General features: G+C 33.3%; 1 protein-coding gene across 1 annotated transcript in view; it reads right to left on the bottom strand.

Moving 5' to 3' along the window:
- Window positions 1-548: 548 nt before the first annotated feature.
- Karybeta3 (karyopherin beta 3) overlaps window positions 549-17,190 on the bottom strand; it is a 32,735-nt gene continuing 16,093 nt past the window's right edge. The window contains exons 5-12 of the mRNA XM_072540884.1: window positions 16,713-16,823; window positions 16,407-16,652; window positions 12,138-12,413; window positions 9,960-10,135; window positions 8,946-9,126; window positions 7,880-8,325; window positions 7,039-7,657; window positions 549-1,355 (exon numbers count right to left, since the gene is read on the bottom strand). Of these exons, the coding sequence (XP_072396985.1) occupies window positions 1,135-1,355; window positions 7,039-7,657; window positions 7,880-8,325; window positions 8,946-9,126; window positions 9,960-10,135; window positions 12,138-12,413; window positions 16,407-16,652; window positions 16,713-16,823 (2,276 nt within the window). The 3' untranslated portion in view covers window positions 549-1,134. The remainder of the gene's footprint in view (window positions 1,356-7,038; window positions 7,658-7,879; window positions 8,326-8,945; window positions 9,127-9,959; window positions 10,136-12,137; window positions 12,414-16,406; window positions 16,653-16,712; window positions 16,824-17,190) is intronic.

The raw sequence follows: 17,190 nt of genomic DNA on the forward strand, positions 1-17,190 counted from the left end.
ATTCCGAAAGCTCGACCAAAAGTCAAAAGTGTTTCTATAACATCCCGGCCAAACCTACTGACTGCAGCCCTAATAAACTGTGTTGTTTGATATATATATATATATATATATATATATATATATATATATATATATATATATATATATATATATATATATATATATATATATATATATATCTCGAAGTATCTATCAGTAAGATGCCTTACTGCAGAAAAGTTTATACATCATTTGTTTTTTATAAAGTAGTCAATATATAGGGCGGCTTATTATATTAAATTGAGTTATTTGTGTCATTACAAAGACTGTATCCACATATGCCCTGCCTGGCCGGTGTTCTTGTTGGTTTTCCAGAGAACAACACGATTGAATTTGTTACACTTATACTTTTGTTGTAAACATTTACATTAACTAAAATCATTTTTAGTGTGTTGCTGACATCTTTTGCGTCTTCCCTATATAAGCAAGTTATGTAATTGATCCAGTCGTCCTTGGGTATTTGATTTTAAAGAGAAAGGACTATTCGAAGAGTATTAAAAAACGTTAACATCGAGAAATGCATTTTATTGAGATATTTATAATTCATTAGTGATTCATAATTTTTAAACACTAACGTCGATCTTGTAGACAAAAATATTTTATGAATTTAATGAAAACAAAAAGTATCACATATAGTTCAGAGTTGTGAATATCTATGTACAATAATGAATTCATAAAACAAATACCTGTTGATTAGGTAATTATAAAAAAGTTTCGTAAAAAATTTCTATGTAACCACTACACATGACGAGATTTATCTATAACTCACAAATATAAAAATAATTTATATATGGATATTCTAAAACAATGTGCATCCCTTTTAGATAATTAGACGGTTAAAACACTTTGAAAATCACAAAAGTAAACGGTACAGTTTAAGAAAAAACATTGTCATGTTTATATGAAATTATCAACACCATGAATCGCCAACTAAAAATATTTTTCAATTATTAAATACTTAAGCGATAAAAGTCTAAATGTCGTTATGGATGCAGATTTCTTTAGAACTGTCCGATAACAGTTCGTAATGTTTTATTTCAACTCTGAATTAATCAAATGAACGTTAAAAACAATAACTTAAATTTATATTTTCAGCTAAGATGTAGTTGCTGTTGTATGTAGGGCCACATGTAAAGCTTGCTGCAGTTCTGGAGCCAGAGATTGGACCACGCTTTGGAAAAACGATTCATTTGATTGAACTTGCCTAACAATGTTTAACATTCTAAAGCCTTCTGGTTTGGCTGGTTCCATAGCCTCCCTGAAGAATGCCTCTGCAATTATGCTGATTATCCTTGGTATATTGGAATTATTTACGCCTACAAAATAAACTTGTTGAGCGACCTTAACAATAATTAAATAGTGCAGAACTAAAAGTATCTACAATACAACAAAATAGAGATGCACTTAACAAAATAAAATTCTGTATATAAATAATCTATGATTTACTTTTGGGTTTAAGAAAACAGTAGAACCTCGTTTCATCAGCAATTTTTTCAGTAGTGCTTTGAACTTAAATAGATATCTACATATCGTTTATGTATTAATTTTATGTCCAAAATGGAAAAAAGAAAACACAAAACAGTAAAGGGAAAGATACAGGTTCTTGAACAGTTGGATAAAGGTGAGTTTTGAATTTGTATTCTTTGACTTTTGTACAACGTACTTGAAATAATGGTGAACCTCTTTAACACAATTTATAGAACAGGCATCATACCAAAGAAATGGCTCTCCTCTACTTTTGTCACAATCAAGAAGACCAATAACGCCAGAGAGTGTTGAGAGTGTTCAGACCACAGAACTATAGCATTGATGAGCCACACACTAAAAGTATTTTTAAAAATAATTCACAAAAGAATATTTAATAAATTAGAAGAGGACATAAGCGCCACACAGTTTGGATTCAGAGGTGGACTGGGAACATGGGAAGCTTTGTTTGGTCTGAGCATGTTAATGCAAAGATGTTTGGATGTAAACCAAGACCTCTCTACATAGGTTTCATAGATTTTGAGAAGGCCTTCGATAAAGTCAGACACCAAAAGCTGTATGAAATCCTAAGAAGCATTAACATCATATCCAGGTTGTACTGGGGACAAACAGCAAAAATCAAAGTTGATAATAAGTTAACCGAAGAAATTGAGATTCGTCGAGGCGTGCGTCAGGGTTGTGTGCTTTCCCCACTATTATTCAATATATATATAGCGGAACAATATGTCAGGAAGCGCTCCTAGAGCAAAACATTGGTATGAACATTAACGGAGAGTTAATTAACAATATACGATATGCTGATGACACGCTAATAGTAACAGATAACCTAGCAAATTTACAGTTTTTGATGGAAAACATAAACACCCATACCAAAAAGTATGGTCTAAAACTGAACATCAAAAAGACTAAATTCATGATTGTAACAAAGAAGCTATACACCAATGTGAATTTAACCATAAATAATCAGCCAGTTCAAAGAGTTACGTCCTACAAATATTTAGGGGTTTGCTTCACTGATACTAGTGACCAGACAAGAGAAATCAAGAGGCGAATAGAGATAGCGAGACAATTGTTTGTCAAAATGAAAAAGTTCCTATGCAGCCGGGACATAAATATAAACTTAAGAACGAGAATGTTAAGGTGCTATGCTTTCTCCGTTCTGCTGTACGGCATGGAAGCCTGGACACTGAAAAAGATAAACATCAAAAACATTGAGGCATTCGAGATGTGGTGTTACAGGAGAATGTGGAAGAGTAACAAATCAAGATGTTCTGCTGAAGATGGGGAAGGAATGCGAAGTCATAAAAACCATACAAACGAAAAACTGGAATATCTGGGCCACATAATGAGAGGAGAAAAGTACTCTCCGCTTAGACTCATAATCCAAGGAAAAATCTGGGGAAAGAGAAATGTGGGACGTAGGAGGATTTCCTGGTTGCGAAATTTAAGGGAGTGGTATGGGTGCAGTTCAATACAGTTGTTCAGAGCTGCAGCCAATAAAGTAAAGATTGCTGTGATGGTAGCCAACCTCCGATAGGAGACGGTACTGCAAGAAGAAGAAGACTTTTGTACAATTATTAGGGGTGTTTTTTTCTTTTAGGCGAATGCATAAAAAGAATCGCGCAAGAACTAGGGGGTTGTGGAGTGACTACAATCAAAGTCTGGTGACGTAAAAGAAGGAAATTCGAGTCACTTTCCATGATAGTAAATGATTAGTGATAATTCATAATGTCGTGGACCTAACATAATCATTTAGTGACGTCGATCTACGAACGAAACAATTATATCAGGCATTGTTAAAAACATGAGTTCTCTTCAGAGTGTTATCGTAGTGAGACAGAGACGAATTTTTTTTTTGTGAACAATTGTTTTATGAACAATTAATATTTTATAGTGAGGTCTATTTATGTTCAGTGCGTTTCAGTTTTTAACATTTTACAGTGAGATCCTAAAAATGTAATAAAATTGTATAAATCAATTTCATCTGCCCGGAAAAAAACGAAAATTTATGATTTTTAAGACACAAAAACACACAATTATTTTTGAATTCACCAAACCTTGTTCTCTAAAAATGGATTTATACAAAACTGTAATATAGGACCACTTTTTGTATGAGCGACCTCTTGAACACTATTTTGCGGTATTTTATGAAAGTGATTATGCAAAAAATTACATGGGAATATTTTTCCCAAGGAATTCGAGGTTTTTGTCTCGTACAAACATATTTTGCTGAATTTAAACCCAAAATCCTATTATTTTTCTATCATACATTGATTTGTTATTTATTTATTTTTGTCCTCTAGATCTTTTTCAGTTCTTAAAAGGTTTATTTATAAGCCAAATTAGTGCAATGTAAATATTTTACATTTTTACACAGCAATTCTTATCGGCAGTGAAGACAGGAAGTCGAAATTTTTTTATTACATCTTTTAATTTGAGATAAAATAAAAATGCGATGACTAACTGGAATGTTTAAGATTAGAGAAACTAATAGAAAATAATGTCACGTTTATTGGAAATACTCGACATCATTAACACGTGCAAATCCTACCCTGTCCCCAGTGGCGGCGCAAGATCATAATTTTATTGGTGGGCAAGATACATTTTGCGAGGCCTTCTGCTCGCGCGTAAAGACAGATTTTATTTTCTACTTTTTACACTGCTGAATTGTTTAACTACATACTCGTAATCTAGCTGTACAACTATTTTTCACAAACAATAAATCGATATTATAAGTACGAGGCTGTCTCGCCAGCTACGACAAAGAACAGGAGTGGCTGATGCAGTAGAGAGAGTAGCAACACTGAAATGGAACTGGGCAGGTCACGTGGCTCGAATGACAGATAATAGATGGACAAAGCGGATACTGGAATGGAGACCAAGAGATGATGCCTACCGAAGCAGAGGTCGTCCACCAACACGTTGGACTGACGATCTAAAACGTTGTCATAGGAATTGGATGCAAGAGGCACAAGATCGAAATAGATGGAAAATTATGAGGGAGATCTATGTCCAGCAGTGGATAAGCGAAGATTGAATGATGATAAGTACGAGGCTACATATTTAGTATTTTATGAGTAGGTATAGTTATAACACAGCGTTTTGAAACAGTGAACCAGTTTTCATTTCTTAACTAGAATTTCACGGTGTACAGGGGGGGGCTGTTTGACGAACGGGGAATACCCTATTTTGTTTTGGCGACGACGTACACCGGAAATTCTTCGCAGCGGGATTTCTCGCGAGAGACAGCGACGCAAGTACTTTTTTCGGTGCATTCATGGCTTAGGTAATACATAAATCTCCATGGCGCCAGGACCCCCGGACCGCGAGGCCATGGCCCACGCCCTACACCGCCTCTGCCTGTCTCCTAATTTCCTATGAAATTAAAATTGTGCATGCTTTTAGGGTCCATTTATTTTTTTCGGGCATGCGGATTTACGAAGGTCACGAGGTTTTGAAACATGTTTACTATTTTAACGTTGGCAACACCGCCCTATCCGCCATTTATAGACAGCATTGCGCCCTGTGAACTAGTGTGCATTTTATAACCTCAAATACTGTCTATCAACATTTAAATTCTAAACGGTTTTTAGATTATAAACATGCCGTGAAGTTATTGGTATAATTAAGGGTATTATACATTGTTAGATGGGGAAAAACGCTGATCTGTCACCAAAACGAGTAGGCCAGGTATTTGGACTCCTAAAAGCTGGACAAATGTCTCAAAATGAAATAGCAGCAATGGTAGGATCAAGTTCTGTAAGCAATATAAAACACAAAAATGCGTCTGGAATCAGTTTGGATATAAAGCGTAAGAGTCACAGCGGAAGATACTCCTAGAACTGATGGCAAAATAAGAGATATTTGCATAGTAAACAGAAAGAAACCACTGCGAATGCTGCAACAGAAAGAAACCCAGGAGATAAGAGATGAAGGAATTTGTGTTTCAGAAAGAACAGTTCATCTGAGACTTATCAAAAACAAACTGGTAGTTAGGACACCAGTTCGAAAGCTGAGGCTGATGATAAAGAAACGTTTCGAATGGGCACAAAAATACAAAAACTGGAGAGTGGAAGATTGGAAAAAGGTATATTTGTGTTGTTTTGCTTGAATATCAATATTAAAAACCAAAAAAACATGGGCATTTCTAAAAATTTTGTTGATTTCAGGTCTGCTTCTCGGACGAATCCGTTTTTCAAGTTTTGACAGACAAAACAAAGTTTGTTCGGAGACGTCCCAACGAGAGATACAAGCCCGACTGCATTGTGCCCACCATCAAACACCCACCATTACTCATGGTCTGGTCTGTGGTATCCGACAAAGGTACAGGCTGTCTCTACGTGGTGGAAAACACGATGAGACAAGACCAGTACCGGAAAGTACTCGAGACGAGACTTTTGCCACAGCTATAGGAATGGTTTCCTGTAGAAGAGGAAACTACATTTATGCATGATTGTGGTCCTTGCCACAATTCTAAAAGTATTTCAACTTATTTAAAACAAAAAAAAAATAAAGTTCTTGACTGGCCAGAGAGAGGAGATTGCAAAAAAAAAACATTACTAATAAAAGGGAGTTACTTGAAACGCTTATATATAAGTGGAATCATATATGAGCGTTTCACCTCCAGGAAACTATTCAAGCCTGTATCGAGAGCATGCCTCGACGTGTTCAAGCTCTTTTAGCAGCCAAAGGCGGACATACAAAATATTAAATTTATTGCTACTTTGTAAAAATTATACTTTTTTAATAAATAAAACTTTTTTAGTACAGTTTAATTACCTAAGAGTTAATATTCACAAAAAAGAACAAAACAGTAAACTTTTTTCAGTACTTATAGTACTAAATTTTTCCTTGCTTGGCCTAATAATTTGGCCAGGTACTGTACACTCTAAGAAGCGGGCACATATAAGCATTAATGAACACACTTCAAGAGAGTTTGAAATTTAAAGAGGGGTACGACAGGGATGTGTATTGTCGCCACTAGTGTATTGAATACACTGGGATTTCAGGAATTAAGAAGTTATGAAAAGAGATCTCGAGGGGAAAACAGCTGGAATAAAGGTCAATGGAACACCAATTAACTTGAGTATGAAAAAGAATATAAACTTCATCAAGAAAATTAAATTTAAGGGGATACAAAAATCCAAAATAATATAAAGATGTATTTTAGAACAACTACTATTTTGGCATAATAATTAATCACACAAACAAGTGACCTCAAGAAATCAAAAATAATGAAACCTACACTAATGAAATAGATTTATAACTTTACCTGAACATTTTTTAAAATGCATTTTAAGAGAAAAAATATTCCATTGATATGTATTATCTCATATAAGCTTGTAATCAAAAGAATCATTAATTGGATCCATTTTTATAATCATAGATAATACAATCAAATTGTTTTATTATTACTAGTCACTAATAAAGGCACTAATAGTTCTTTCTACTGTCAATTCAGATATAAGCTTTGTTTAAACTTATACCTTGTTTAATTAAATCGATTTAACTTACCTAAAATGTGTTGATTATTCTGCTCTATTAAATCGCACATATATCCATAAATATGAGGTGATTCGTCTACATCTTCTATAACTGGCAACCAGGAGAACCACAGGGGAATAATTTCGTCAAGGTTAATCTGTGAGTTATTATACTTCATAATTTTAGTAACAGCCGATATAGCATTTTCAGTAGCGTTAATATTCCTAGGGTCCTTTGATTCAGGTTCATTTATAACTTCAACTAAAACTGGTACAGCTTTAGCTAATTCTCCCGCAAATTGTTCACCTCCAAATTGCGCTAGCACTCCCCATCCATAAGCTGCTGCCTGTCTAACTTCAGTGGTCTTGTCTTTGATGTATAAAGCCAGAGGTTGAAGAAAATAGCCTTGGTATTTTGAGCATGCTGGACCTGTGAATTCTATAACATCGTCAAATACACATATTCCCCATTGTCTATCTGCCCAGCTGCGGTTAGGGGTTAAAAGATTAACAAAGTGACTACAAATCTGATCAAACAACGGCAGGAAGGTTTCTCTATATACTAGAAATAGGGAGTGAATAACATCGGCTATTTTACTGAGTACATATATATCATCTGATTCTTCATCTTCCAATTGCTCTTGTACTTCCTAAAATGATTAAGGTATAATTATATATCATATATGGATATTTCTGTATAGCAAGTCATAATCTACTTAGAACTAAGCAGTTATATGATACAGTGACAAAAGTTGATTATCAAACAAGATCTTTATAAGTTCCTTGGTAACAGAAGGTATCTTGCGATACGAGTTTTTTTCTTTTATATAACTTTATAAATTTTAATTATGAATATAAAATTATTGACTTACCTCATCATAATCTTCGTCTAAATGTTTCTTATGTCTATCATTGGCTCGTTCAAAATGTTCTTTCATTAATTTGTCAATTATCCTCAAAATTTCAGTCATGGATTCTTGATCAATATAACTCGGTCCTAATTTCTGAATACACCGTGTCAATGAGTCTAACATAACCATTAAAACTTCACTTTCAGGTTCAGTGTCAATGGCTTTGAGCAGTTCGGGGCAAATAAAACTCCACATTCCACCTAAGAAAGCAGGTCCTTTATTTGTTGCACATTCCAATAGCCATGGTAGAGATTCTGCAGCAGCATTTCTAACGCCATCGTGGAAGTAGAATTTGAGCATTGGTACCATAAGTTTGACAACTTCTTCAGCATAATTTGAGAAACTATCTTTTAGTTCACGAGCATAGCAAACAAGCATACTACAGGCAGCAGCTTTGTCTTCAAGACCTGAAATAAACAACATTATTTAGAAATGTAAATCTTATCTATGTAAACAGCTATCTAGAACAGGGAATTTTAGTATCAGTATATTATGCAAACTCTTATTCTGTAATGCGATATGGAGTAATCTTCTGGGGTGCTGCAAAGGATAGCTCAACTGTCTTTATAGTCCAAAAAAAAAAAGAAATCCGGGTGATCTTAGGACTAAAGGCGGGAAAATCCTGTAGAGGCAGATTCACCAAATCACTCAATATACTCACTTTCTCAGCCATCTATATATTTGAATGTATTATGTTCCTTTTTAAAAATTTTATTTTGTTTTATCACCTTCCAAATCATGAATATAGTACAAGAAGCCTTAATTTGAATTTCCCACTTCACAGATTGTCTCTTAACAGCGAGAAGTCCTTGTATGTGTGTGTTAAATTTTACAATAGTCTACCATCTGACATTCAACAGGAAACACACTATAGAGCTTTTAAAAGAAAGGTTTTTTAATACCTAGTTAACACTGAGCATATACTGTGGCAGAGTGCCTGGCCTTTTTAACGAAATGGAACAGGTTTTAATTAATGCACTTTTCGAAATGCCATGATTCAATTGGTCTATGTATGACAATACCCTACCTGCCGTGCGAATTCCGAAGTTCTTCTGTTCTCCTAAAGATACAAATTGCCAATCGTCATCACCTTCTACTCCTTGCATATCGTCGTTGTCTAAAAGGGCAACATCGGGTTTCATAGCTGCAGTTCTTATTACTGGTCCCATTACTAAAGGTAAATATTGTTCGAAATTCTTACCAAGAACCTAAAAGTAAGATCATTTTAGTGTCAAATGAGGAACAATTTATCTCATATTGTGAGACAGTAATTCTTATTGTAATAAAGGTAACAGTCGCACTTGGAAAGTCGCACAAACTATATATAGTTTCTTATTTCCTGACCGTGAATACCTGCACAGAAGGGTTGTTGCACACATAGTGTACAAACCAACAGATTAAATACAACAGCCTTAGCCAAACATTCTCTAGAAAATTGCCATATATTTGTACCTTACTCTATGTTAAATACTGTGTTAATAAAGTTAGTTTAATTGAATATTATGTGTGTTAAAGTCCTCTATCCTAAATCTATTATCTTGTTTCTAGAAGTAAACTGCTGCAATCAATAAAAAAACAGAATGAATTTTAAAAAATGGGGGGGGGGGGGTAAATAATTGTAATAAATCTGGTTACATAATGAACGGCACCTAAAGAACTTTATAAACATATAAAAAGCATGAAACCTACATATTTAAGGTGTATATTATGAGAACTATAAATACACTTTTACAGCAATTAATATACAGAAGAAAAACAGAGAGTAATAGAAATCTAGAACATAAAAAGATATCATAAGTGTATAGCATTCATCAATGGAAAGGAATCCATGGTTATCAGAGGCTATCAAATCTGCTCAAAATAGAACAATTTAATCCTTCCTGCCCAATCTTATTTGACCAGGCAATGAAAGGTGGATGCATATGCACAAATGCATGTCAGCGTAAGAAGAAGTAATAAACTTTCAATGATTAGCCAAACTTACTCAGTGATAGAAATGAAAAGGTAAATCTAATTTTAAAAATTGTACATGTAAACTTACTTTACATATTCTAGACCAAGCGGAAATAAGATAACTAGTTTGAGGATCGTCGTCGGGTAGTTCAGCTCCGTCCCCATGTGTCTTCAACAACATATCCATAACTTCTGTTGCATCTATGCTGAATTTTTCGGATCCAACTGCCATACCAATTAATGTAACACATTCAATAGCTTTACCTGTAATGAATAATCAATATTTAAGTACACTACATCTAAAATTTTAACTTCTTGAGGATTGTATCAAGCAAAACCTTTAAACAATATTCAGAATAATACACTTTGGCAATGTACACGTCAAAATGGAAAACAACCTACAATTTTTGCTGACAAACTCATATGCAAGAATAGAATGCTTAGTTTCATGTTCTTAATGAATAAATTTACTAAACAGTCTGCTTAGGAGTATTTATTTATTTTGTTGACTTAGAGGAGAATCAATTTTGATATAAATTTTAAGTTAATAGATTTGCTATAATGCCAATGAGTTTTCACATGCATTTACAAATGGACCCCATTATGCAACAAGGAACCAACTAACATTTTTTCGAAAATGAAGTTCTTGGTTTGAATAGACTATAAATAATATTATTTATATTATTTATAGTCTATTATTATTATTAAATATTATTTTTATTATTTATATTTTTTATTATTTATAAGTGGAAATTGAAATGTCAATAAACGTATTTTAACCTTTAATTGTGGCTTATTCCCATTTAAATAGTAATTAATTTAAAATGCCACAAGAAAATAACTTCAGAACAATATTATTCATGTTCTGCAATAACGAGCCAAATGTTCTGGCACCTCAGCACCATCTAGTGGACGATAGAACCATATTGCAGAATAATAAATTCGGTGGTACAGGTTTTTAATTTCGAACCAAGTAAATTTGGTTCCTTGTTGCAGGTATCTGTAACATTCGATAGTTGGTTCCACGTTGTAGATTTATTTCATTAGGTTTCTGATTACCATTGGCAATCAATAATTATTGTGAAAATGTTACCTTACCAAAATAAATTTCTATCGCAAAGAGTGCAAATAATTATGAGAAATGTAACGTTGATGCCATCAACTTCCACTGAAGCTTATATTTGCAATTTGCGAAAGGTATGTGTATTGATTTATATTTTTTAACTTCTAATCTTAAAAACATTTTTAAAATTGTGTAGAATATTGTATTTATTAGTTGCGTGTATCTAATAGTATGTTAGTTAATAATTTTTAAAATGATAAACTCTTTTTGTTTATAATTTTTTAATTCCACTTTGATTTTTTTGATTGTGCAGATTGACTTCCATATAAATTTGTAACGGCGAACGCGTGTATAGAAGTATAACTTCTACCGGCAGTCCCACTGGACTGCCACACCCGTTTTTTTTAATTATTTTAAATTGCAACTGAAAAAGTCAAAAAAGACACCTGCAATAAATCTGATGCCTCTAAAATTAAGATACAGAGTATTAAAGATGATGAAAAAGAGGATATTGTTAGACAACAGAAACAAGCTGAATTAGGAAGAAAACAAATGAACCTTGATTTAACCAAAGCAATAGAAGATGAACAAATAGAAACTCTGGCCTTTGATTTAGAAAAAAAAAACGCTGCCTTTACCTCACATATCTTCAAATATTATATTTTATAAACGGCAGTTATGGGTATATAATTGCGGAATTTATGCAGGTAAGCAAAAAAATTCCACTTTTCATTTATGGCTCGAAGGACAGGCAGGCGGTGGAGCTCAAGAAGTGAGTTTTTTGATTTTCTCAAAACTAAGTTAATGTCATAACGGGGTCCAAATAGTGTCTAATAAAATAAGTTGTGATAGGTGTTAATAAGACAAGTATATATCTTTTCTAATTCTTGCTTTTTTACACTTTCACTGTTGGCACCATTTATTCTTGATATTGCTTGTCTTTTCCATAGTTTTTGTCTAAATCGTCTAGGATGATCCAGAATGAGGACTCATATGCAAATACATGTATATTGACATTTATTCTTTGTTAAATTCCTAACTAGCTCAGTCATTTGTTTCTTATTTCTGTTTTCACAAACTATTAATTTATTGATACAGTGGTGGCGCAGACCCAAAAACTTGACAAAAACTGACTGGTTTTTGAACCACTCTAAATGGAATTTTGATACAGGATATGTCTATTACTGCACATGATTTACTTACCTCTGAGTAATTTAAGCTCATCTTTGTTAGCATTTTGAATAATATATTTTAAGCACGGCATTAAGCGATCATAATAAGCTATAAATTCAGTTTCAGCTGTATCTGCAACACTAGCTATAGTTGTCACAACCTGTTCCAATACCAATTTGGTGCCCTTTTCTACCAATTCTTTAAACTTTGCAGTTAGAATCCCTTCAAGTTTACTCATCAGTGGTTCTAAGTATCCGTTCAGTATATGTTTGGGACAATCTTCAGCGAAATTTACCAAAGCAGCACCTAAAATGTAAAGTGAATATTAAATATTATTTTCTAACCAATATTGACATAAAATAAACCATAAAATAAAAACGTGAGTTATCTGTGATTCTTAGCTGAACAATGTTAAGAGTAGAATGTATTATCTCATATATTTTTGTAATCAAAAGAATCATTAATTGGATCCATTTTTTTAATCATTGATAATACAATACAACTGTTCTTTTTAATTTTGTTGAACATTTAAAGCTGTACGAGATACAATGGATGGCTTGGAGAGCTTTTCATGTCATTTGACATTGTGTGACTTATGCAAAGCCCTCTGCTTGCGGCTTACACAATTTAACTTTTTGATAAAGTAGTTTTGTAACATTTTGGAGTCACATGGTACGATAGAGGCACCTTAATACCAAAGAATATAGATGCATACAGAAGGATCTTTCACTATCATTTTTTATCGTCGGCAAAGGTTGAACACACGTTATAAAAAAGAAGCAGAGGTAGATCAAAATTTTAGTTCCTTATTAGTACCACTAGGGAGCGGTTATGTCAGCGCTATTACTACTTCTAAAATATGAAAGAGTGGCAAAACAAATGCAACAAATGCAACTTTAGATATTTTTTTGTGTCGTAGAATAGCATTAAATTTTTGTGTTTTATAAAATTTTTTAAAGAAAATAATATTTTAACTTTTAATAAATGAATCTTTTTAGAAAAAATATTATCATTCAAATTTTTAATTTAAATATGTACAAATCTACAAATAATATAATTAAAACTCTCTTATAAACTATAAATAAAATTAATTAACATTCAATCATCGTGAAAGAAAGCTCAAAAAATTGTAAGGTATAGAAACACTTTTGTAGCACATACACCAAAGAATTATTTTTTACAATTTGAAAATTCGAAATAATTCATATATTTCGGATTTTTAATTTAAAAAAATAAATAAGTCTCAAATAACGCTTAACTGGAGCTCAACAAAGGAAGATAAGAAAAAGACAAAAATGGCTGCTGGGACATAGACCATAGCAAATCCTAAGAAATCCAAATCAGCACCACCCGACGATAAAAAGAGACTTCGGGAGAATACCATCACCCCCTCGTAACAGAGTTGCTAAGAAACCAAGGGACTCTAACGAGCAGACTAGGTCATAAAGCACCCTGACAAAAGTATTCAGAAGGTTGGTAGCACACAGACACCATCCTGATACTCAACTAGATCGGGATCAAGCAAATTTGGTCATTAACAAACTGGAGCAAGCACTTGATGAGGACCTCCTATCTGAGGTCAAAATGTACTTCTGCAGTTCCATAAAGCATCGTTTAGCGAAGGGACCCTGTGGGTAAACTGTGTTAACTAACGGGTATACAAAAAAAATGTGACGACTGAAGTGGTGAAGACTATTGAGGGGCTGTGGGGGAGTAAACTTAAATATAATTGTTCTAAATAATATGCCCAACCGCTCCATGGTCCTCACCCGCGTCCCCGAGAAAAAACTTGATGAAACCATCAGGACCCGTCTAAAGAGGCAAAATCAAGACCGTAACACAGAAGACTGGTTGTGATCTCTGTTCCACAGACTGAACGACAGTAAAGATAAAAGTTATAGATGGAGGAGTTATGAAGGAGATAGTTCTCAGATCAGCATACCTCCCATATGATAATCCCGAACAACCATCAAGGGAGTTGGAGTTCTCAGATCAGCATACCTCCCATATGATAATCCCGAACAACCATCAAGGGAGTTGGAGTTCTCAGATCAGCATACCTCCCATATGATAATCCCGAACAACCATCAAGGGAGTTGGAACAGTTGCCTATTATTACAAATTAATTAATCATTATTAACATTGTTATAAGCAAATTAATATTAGCTAAGAGCAGCAATATTTACACATAAAAGTTTGATTTATTTTTATAATATTAAATTATAAATTTGATTGCACTAATCACGAATGTGTTTTTTATGTGAAATTGTACTCCAAACTTGGAAAAATTGCTAGTGAAATTTATATTTTATTGAAAATGTATGGTAATACTGGCTAATAATACTAAGTAGTAGGTAATACTAAGGTAGTACTAGCTTTATTACCCCAATACTAAAATCTGGAGATAATTCTCAAGTGAACAATTATCGGCCTATTAGCATTTTAAGTTGTATTCCCAAAGTTTTTGGGAGCCTTGTCTGTAACTCTTTGTCAGCAACTTTAAAAGACTGTTTTATGGACCAACAATTTGGATTTCTCTCTAGCCGCTCCACCGAACTTAATTCATTAACATTTACTGATTTCCTTTTAGAATCTCTTGAAGATGGCTTCCAGGTTCATGCTGTATACACAGACTTTACAAAGGCGTTTGACCGGGTAAATCACAAGATTTTAATCAATAAGTTGAGGAGTCTGGGTATCCAGGGTGAACTTTTAGAATGGTTGTTATCCTACCTAACTGAAAGAATACAAATAGTATGTGTTCAGGGTTTTCAATCATTTGAGATTAAGGTACTTTCAGGAGTACCACAAGGATCACACCTAGGATCTCTTCTATTCAATAACTATGTTAATGACATTGCCTCCTGTTTCCTCTTTGCCTTTTTCCTAATGTTTGCTGACGATTTAAAATTATATTTGAAAATTGAGAATGATGGTGACTATCAACGGAATGGAACTTAATGTTAAAAAGTGTCATTTAATGGTTTTTGGTCGGAATAAAACTCCTACAAATCATATCTATACTATTAATGGTTGCCCTTTAGACTCTATCTCAGATAAAAGACCTAGGTGTTGTGCTCGATTCCAGCTTATCCTACATCCCCTATATCTCATCTGTTGTCTCAAAATCACTTCAACTTTTAGGGTTTATCAAATGTTGTGCTAAAGACTTTCTAAATATTCCATCCATAAAAATGTTGTATTGTTCACTTGCGAGACCCCATCTAGATTACTGTTCATGTCTTTGGTCTCCTCACTATAACACCCATATTCAAGCTATTGAGAGTTGAACACAAATTCTTAAGATTTGTTGCATTTAAACAAAACCAGAGGATTGAAGAAATTAACTATTCAAATATGGAAAGGTCCCTCAACATAACTTCTCTCCAAACTCGACGCATGCACAAAGATCTCACTGTTTTATAGTATACTGCACTCTATTATTTTTGGTCCTCAACTATTGGAAAAAATTAATCTTCATGTTCCCAGTAGACAAACAAGGCTAAATCAACCCTTTTATGTTATACCCCATCGCACAAACTACGGACACAATTCCTTCAGGTCTAGAACACCAAGGTTTGCTAATCAATATTCCCAAAGGTTGGATTGTTAGAATTATAGAATTCCAAAAGAATTTAAAGCTCAGCTTAAGAACTGTGTGTGATAGCTTGATGTGCTTGTGTTTCGTACATTCTTTGTTAATGTTTGTTATTTACTGTTCTTACTTTTATTTTTTGTATGATTTAATTGGGCAATTGCCCGTTGATAAATAAAATAAATAAGTAATTGCCGGCAAGGACTTTTGAATGGTTTAAACTTATTCAAGATGGTCGAGATCATTGACGCAAAATATATAAAAAAGATCGATAATCTGGTTTCATTTGTCCATCAATTAAGTATTCATATGATTGATGAAACTGAGAATTGCCAAAGAATATGTACAAAATAGTTTACATAATAATATGTAAAAATGTGTGTCCAAATAGTGCCTAAATTTCAAAGTTTGAACAGGAAGCTTGAAAAACATTTAAACTGGCACTCATGAACAGTAATGTCATGTACTCCTAGGACGACTATTATATGTTATTCATTGTTCAAGCAGATATATATATATATATATATATATATATATATATATATATATATATATATATATATTTATTTGAATTATATACAATACATATATTCATGCATTATTTAGATTAACTCATATTAATTTGTTTTCATTAGTTATCAAACACAAGTCTATTGCATTTATTTAATTGGATATGCTGTATGTTTCTTTACTGATAAACTTACCAGCATGAGCCTGGACTCGTGGATTGGCATTATCATCCAGTAACATAAGCAAACCTGGGACTACTTGATTGTGGAATTTCTTTTCGAAAACTGGTGCAAAATCTGTCGCCATTTGACCTACGGCATTACAAGCCGCGTATCTAACTCTTGGATGTGGATCTTGTAAATATCGTAAAACGCCATCCATTACACCAGGAACGCCATTCATGATTTGTTGAAGCATACCTTCCATTTGTTTGTGACAACCTTAAAAAGACAATTACATAAATATATAGGTCACACTTTAATAGATTGCATACTACTTACCTTCTCCAACTGCACTTAGAGCCATAAGAGCGGCATGCCTTTGTTTCCAATCCGGACTTGCCAACATACTGGGAACACTTTGAGTTACGAGAGGAAGAATGATTTTACCCCCTGAAAACATAAATATATAGTTATGATTTAAAATTGTATGTGTCATTACAATAAAAAAATATGACAAATATTACCTCATATACATTTGTAATCAGATAAATCATTAATTGGATCCATTTTTATAATCATAGGTAACATCAAAAATTTAATTTACAAATATATTAAAATGAAGTATTTCTCTGTTAGGAAAAAATATGGAGCGAAATTTTACTTTATCCTTATTTAATACATATTATCCTTCTCCAGACAGTATTTTCTTTAAAACAATAAGTAGATATGACGTGTACATACTAGACTAGATGGAAGTGATCTTCTGTGAAATTTGTGAATATCTATCTTTAACAGTTAAAAGATGAAACACTAAAAT

The sequence above is a fragment of the Diabrotica undecimpunctata genome, chromosome 8 (assembly GCF_040954645.1).
Source record: "Diabrotica undecimpunctata isolate CICGRU chromosome 8, icDiaUnde3, whole genome shotgun sequence".
Classification (NCBI taxonomy): Eukaryota; Metazoa; Arthropoda; class Insecta; order Coleoptera; family Chrysomelidae; genus Diabrotica; species Diabrotica undecimpunctata.